This window comes from Aedes albopictus, chromosome 2 (assembly GCF_035046485.1).
Source record: "Aedes albopictus strain Foshan chromosome 2, AalbF5, whole genome shotgun sequence".
Lineage (NCBI taxonomy): Eukaryota > Metazoa > Arthropoda > Insecta > Diptera > Culicidae > Aedes > Aedes albopictus.
Genome location: NC_085137.1, coordinates 197,004,023 through 197,009,917, shown reverse-complemented (window position 1 = coordinate 197,009,917; position 5,895 = coordinate 197,004,023). Strand labels below are relative to the sequence as shown.

The 5,895-nt window shown below is 39.6% G+C and overlaps 1 protein-coding gene across 1 annotated transcript; it reads right to left on the bottom strand.

The window, feature by feature from the left end:
- Window positions 1-2,978: 2,978 nt before the first annotated feature.
- LOC109425135 (serine/threonine-protein phosphatase 6 catalytic subunit) lies at window positions 2,979-4,138 on the bottom strand. Its single transcript, XM_019700366.3, has one exon. It carries the CDS (start codon window positions 3,993-3,995, stop codon window positions 3,081-3,083), a length of 915 nt encoding a protein of 304 aa, XP_019555911.1. The 5' UTR covers window positions 3,996-4,138; the 3' UTR covers window positions 2,979-3,080.
- Window positions 4,139-5,895: the final 1,757 nt, after the last annotated feature.

Genomic DNA, 5,895 nt, shown 5'->3' with positions numbered 1-5,895 from the left:
AGAATAATCTCCTACCAATCTCACTTGCTTTTGCAATTAACTACTACAGAACTACTTATGAAATATTTCGATTTCATCTTCAAAATTTCATAAAGCACCTCTGTTAGGACTCCAGGATAGTTATACACTTTAGGAGGTATGTAAAAAAAACTGTTGAAGTTGTGTTCGCTAAGAATTCTTAATCAAACATATGAAATATAAAATAGTTTGGTAAAAGTAAACATATGAAAGTCTTGAGATATTTAAAAAAAATATAACGTTGAAAATTCAACAAATTAAATACAGTGCTTTAAAAACAATTTTCAATGGAAAATCAAAATAAATATGAAATTCTTTGAGAATTTTTTTTTCTCAAAATATGTCACCACAATATTAAAACAACTTTTGAAGAAATTTAAAAAAAAATGAAAACAATAGACATTACTATGGGGCGCAAATCTGGATGCTTGCCAAGGGCGCCGTGGAACCACGCTACGGCTCTGCCGACCTGCAATATTATGCTTTTGGTCGAAATACGAAGTGACCGAGCTTGCGAAAATTGATTTTTAACCTACTTAGAAATGTCGCAACTCAATTTGGATTAGTGCAAATTGTTGCGCTTAATTAGCTTAATGATGCGCAACAGAAAAAATAGATTCAAATTTACTTCGCAGCTGCAACTTCGCATGTGCTTCTAGCGACGACTTCGATTTGGTGGTGCGACGATAATAAATTAATGGTGTGAAATGGTGTGAAAATTATAATTTCCATGCCCAAAAAACAGAGGACGCAACTTTTTCGTGTAAAATCAAGTATAATTTTAATTTCGAATGTTTATTTCCTGAAACTACGTTTTAGACAAATGGACTATATTCTCCATTCATTAAAAGTTCAAAAAAGTTCGCATATTTCAAAATATTGAGGGTGTCTATTCTGCCCCGGGTGTCCATATTGCCCCGCCTACCCCTATAAAGTCATTTCATTACAAAACAACTATGGACTTATCCACCGATGAACCGAATTCATCGCGGTCCGAGAATTTTGACACTAGAGCGGGGCCATTCCCAATCAGAATCGTTCAATTCTAATTGGAAAGACCCCGCTCTAGTGTCAAAATTCTCGGGCCGCGATGAATTCGGTACATCGGTGGATAAGTCCATTATGGATGAATAATACGCCGAAGTAGTTCATTTTTGTTCAGTTAAATTAAATTCATGCTGTTTTGGATAAAGCTTTGCCTCGAACAACTATTTTCCACTGCTGTCGTTTTTTGACCAATTTGTTTCATCCTATGTCTACTATAGTGAACATTTAATAGAAAATATACTGAAATCAAAGAATTTGGTTGGTTTGTGATTTAGGTTATATTTTCCCTTGCCGCTTCTTTCAAAAAGGTAAGTGTCCATTTTGCCCTGGCAGTAGAAGATATTTTCAAACTAGATTTTTGGTATAATAAAGAAGAAGCATGTAGATACATCAAAACTACTTGCATGTGTTCTAGAAATATCAGGTTTTAATCGACCTGCAATAAATTACTCACTAAATCTTATTTTATTTAGATGGTGTGAAAATTATAATTTCCATGCACAAAAAACGGAAGACGCAACTTTTTCGTGTAAAATCAAGTATAATTTTAATTTTGAATGTTTCTTTCCCGAAACTACGTTTTAGATAAATGGACTATATTCTCCATTCATTAAAAGTTCATTCAAAATATTGAGGGTGTCCATTCTGCCCCGGGTGTCTATACTGCCCCGTCTACCCCTAGCAGCAGATCAAAATATTTCACTTTCAATCATTCTAACCTGTTATCACCAAAAACGCCATATTGTAACTGGAACTGGGGGTAAGACGCCCACGTTAAGAAAGAGCCCAATTTTAACCACGAAACACCTACCGATTGAAATTTTTGATCATTTAGTATGGGTGAACCAACTGTAGGAGAACGTGCCTCTGGTTCTGGAGCCGACCTACTGATTGGTAGGTGATACTAGCGTTCTCACGCCTCAAATATGAAATTATTATATTGTAGTAAAAAGCATTTGAACTGAGTTATAGGTAAATGAGCTGAACGATTGCCAGGTGAGTGCTTTGACAGACGCTTTTAATAAAAAACATATTCGGACATATCAAAAGAAATGTCTTCAAAATTAAAAAAAATCGAGTTAAGTAGGGTAATGGTTCTCTTATTAAGCATGTGGCTCCCATTTTCATCCTACGAAAAACAAAGGAATGAAGCACTGTTTGTTTTGTTTCTTATTTTTGTATTTTTTGTTAGAAGTGAGCACGCATGAAAACAAAAAGAACGGAATCAATCGGTGCCGTAATCGCTTGTTTTCGAATAGGATGAAATTGGGAGCGTGAGATTACTGATGGAACACAAACCCTACTGTTCCTTTTAATTCCACCAAGAATTTGCATCCTTTGACAGATACGTATTTCTACCTCAACTGTAAGGTCGTCTTCAGTGTCGTGTACTTGACTCGACTTTTATCTCATTTGCAGTTCTTGAAATTGTTTAAATACATTACGTTTGGCCCACACCTACCTTTGAATCAAGTAGAAATACCACTTTGGCGTACATAGTCCATCCAGAAAAAAGGAATGAGTTGATTTTGTTTGTAATTTGAAACTTTTTGACCCAGGGCAAATCGCTGCGGTGTGGAACAAATGCGGTCCAGTATTCCAGCGATTTTTCCACCAACAAGGAAAACGATTTTACCTCAAATGTGGTGTCATCCTTTAGACAAACAAGCTTTGCATCCTCTTATAACTAATGGCTGATGTTCGAACTTTGATTCGTGTTCGGTCAACTAAAAAATCACTGAATGTCGTCGGTTAAGCTTACAAGAACCCCGTCCAAATTTCCGGTGCCATCCAACATATTACAATGATTGTGATTGTCTTAAGATACGCACGCATCCGAAACTTCATCAACCGAATCCTCGCGTCGCAATCAGATATACCGAAGAACTATTCTCATACAATCAAAACGTCTCTTTTGATCTCATAGCGTAATTTTATTCACTTTTGGTTACACATAATTTTCAATAAACGACTAATCGCTGCGTTAAGAGGCATTTTCTTCACATTTGCATATATTACAAGAAATACGGTGTGATGCGTTGGCTCGGCATAACCCTCTCGTTATCCGGGACGGCCTTAAAAATCTCCACCATCGAATCCTTGGACGTGTTGAACTTGAGTATCGCGGCCACGTTTCCACAGCGATAGCAATAGTTCGGGGCCGACCAGACGGTGACCAGCTTCTGATCGAACAAATAGTTAATCCCCTCGTGCACCAGCTGATGGGCCCGGCAAATCAGCTCCAGCCCGTTGATGTGGATAAACTCGCGCGTGACGGCAGCACCGAACAACCAGCCGGCCCCTCTGGGACTCTCCGCCCACGTCTCGATGTCCTCCGGATCGGACCAGACCAAATCACAGAACGCACCCTTGTGGGGAATCTCTTGCTCCCGTTTGATCGACCGGATCTGGTCTAGCGTTTTAATCTCCGGACTGAGCCCACCGTGGACACAGAGAACCTCCTCGTCGATCAAGGCAGCAATGGTCAGCAAATCGAACACCCGGCAGCAGTACTTCCAGGGATTCACGTTGCCGTATTTGGTATAACACTCGTCATAGAACCCATACACTTTGGTGATCTGTCGCGATTCGTGATTGCCTCTCAGCAGGGTGATTTTGTCCGGATATCTGGCCTTCAAGGTCAGCAGGCGGGTGAAAGTCTCCAAACTGTAGTAGCCCCGATCGACGAAGTCACCCATGAAGATGTAATTCGTGTCCGGGACGTGTCCTCCGGTGCGGAACAGCTCCTCCAGATCGTAGAACTGCCCATGAATATCCCCACAGACGGTCACAGGGCTACTCACGGGCTGAATGTTCGATTCTTCGATCAGCAAATCACAAACGATATCACACAGCCTTTTCAGGTCATTTTCCGGTAAGTATTTACAATGTTTGGTGATTTCTATCCACTGGTCTAGATCCGCATTCATTTTGAGCGATGATTAACGTAGTCGACGCACTAATTCTTATCAGTTCCCTTGCAAAAAAAGATACTTTATCCGAAGATGGGAGTGCACCGCGAAGAAATTATTCGTGGACACACTCAAGCTGAGCCAACAATGTCAACAATAAAAATAGCACAAAAACTACTGTCAAAATTTGACAGGGTTGCCAGACTCCTAACTTTTTTAACCGGTTCTTTTCGCAGGGTTGGCACATTTTTTCTTCAGAAGTCTCACACAACATTTAAGAATGGCCGATCTTCGGAACTTCAACAAGCCATTTTTGTGGTGTTTGGGTGCGCAAAAAAAGGTTGAAACTATAGGGCACTGCACTGTTTTGAATTTGTATGGGATATTGACGTTTCTTGGCCTTGTTGTTTACAAAATTTCTTGCAGTGCCCTATTACAGGAAAATTGTCTACAACATTTTCCGTGAATTGGCTTCTTAAGTGGTGTTGAGATAATTCCATATTCTGAATCTGCATGCCAAACTGAGCCAAAATCTTGGCAAAAATCCAAATTTTCATGAGTTTTGGTGCCCGGGAACCTATTTAAAAATCAATTTGAAGTTTGTATGGGAGCGATTTGTCGAATCACCCCTCGTCGGTCGCATTATGTACTGGGCGGAGCTGTCAACCAGTTGCCCAGCTGTCAAAAGGTGATTTCAAAAAATATCTTTGAAATTTATTTAAGGTACAAAAAAGTTTTTAAAATCTGAAAAAATCATAGTGTCTCAAAAAGGTGCGCTTTCGTATAAAGTCAAAAAATCAAACAGTTCTAGATTGAGTTTAAATAAGGGCGAAAGTAACATGAGAGAGTTCTCTTCATCGACTCTCTCTTCTTCAAATTAAAGTGACAAAATGCAAGTATGGTTGAACTTTTTGGTCATAAATCGCTAGGTTGCGATGCAATCTAGCGTCTAAGCACAGACAAACAGACGTAACACCTTGAACGATTTTCATGGAAATCCATCGCCCAGTTCACACTACCATCACCTGGTGGAAAAGTTGCACGAATCACTGTGTTGTGCAATATCGCCAACAGAAGGCGCTAGTGCGAAATGTCAAACGCATAGAAAAACGATGTGCGCGTCTCTGATTGTGAAAGCCACAACTATGAAAACTTAAAATGATCGTTAAAAGCGTGGTCGATGGAAATTTCGCAAGTGTTACGTCTGTTTGTCTGTGGTCTAAGTGTAAAAAAGTTCGATTGAATTTGCATCTTGTCACTTTAATTTGCAGAAGAGAGAGTCGATGAAGAGAACTCTCTCATGTTACTTTCGCCCTTTATTAAACTCAATCTAGAGTTTTGGGTTTCTCGGATCAGTCAAAAGGCAAAATACTTATGCCTGGTTTAGACTGTTCAATTGAAACGAGCATGTGAGTTGCAAACTTCTCAAACATGTTCAATCCAATGGAATGACGTGTTTAGACTGAGCAAATGACTTGGGTGTCCATTTGCACGCTCTTGAATGCATCTCAATTGAAGCAAGTGTTTACATTCTTCAACTCGTGCGGTGCGTAAGCAAACTGAATTGAATTCAGCTCATTTGACAGATGACTTGAATTCAACTCACATGAATTGCGTGTTCAGACGGGGCAAGTGAGATGATTTCGTTTGACTTGAACAAAAAAGTTGAACATGTTCAACTTTCGTTCAAGTCAAGTCAGTTGCTCAACTGAGATGAACGGTGGTGTTTACACGTTCAATTCGCATTCAATTGGGCATTTTCCATTGACTTGAATCAAGTTACTTGCACTGTCTAAACCAGGCATTACGTCCCTTTGAAAAGTCATGATCCGTTCTTTTGCTGAAGCAACCCTGCCGAACCGGTTCATATTTTGACCGTTTTTTTTCGTGACAGTTCACAAACCAACCGCAAAAGGAC

Excerpts from the sequence above, each read along its gene's own strand:
- LOC109425135 (XM_019700366.3), bottom strand. The coding sequence starts at position 3,995 with ATGAATGCGGATCTAGACCAGTGGATAGAAATCACCAAACATTGTAAA.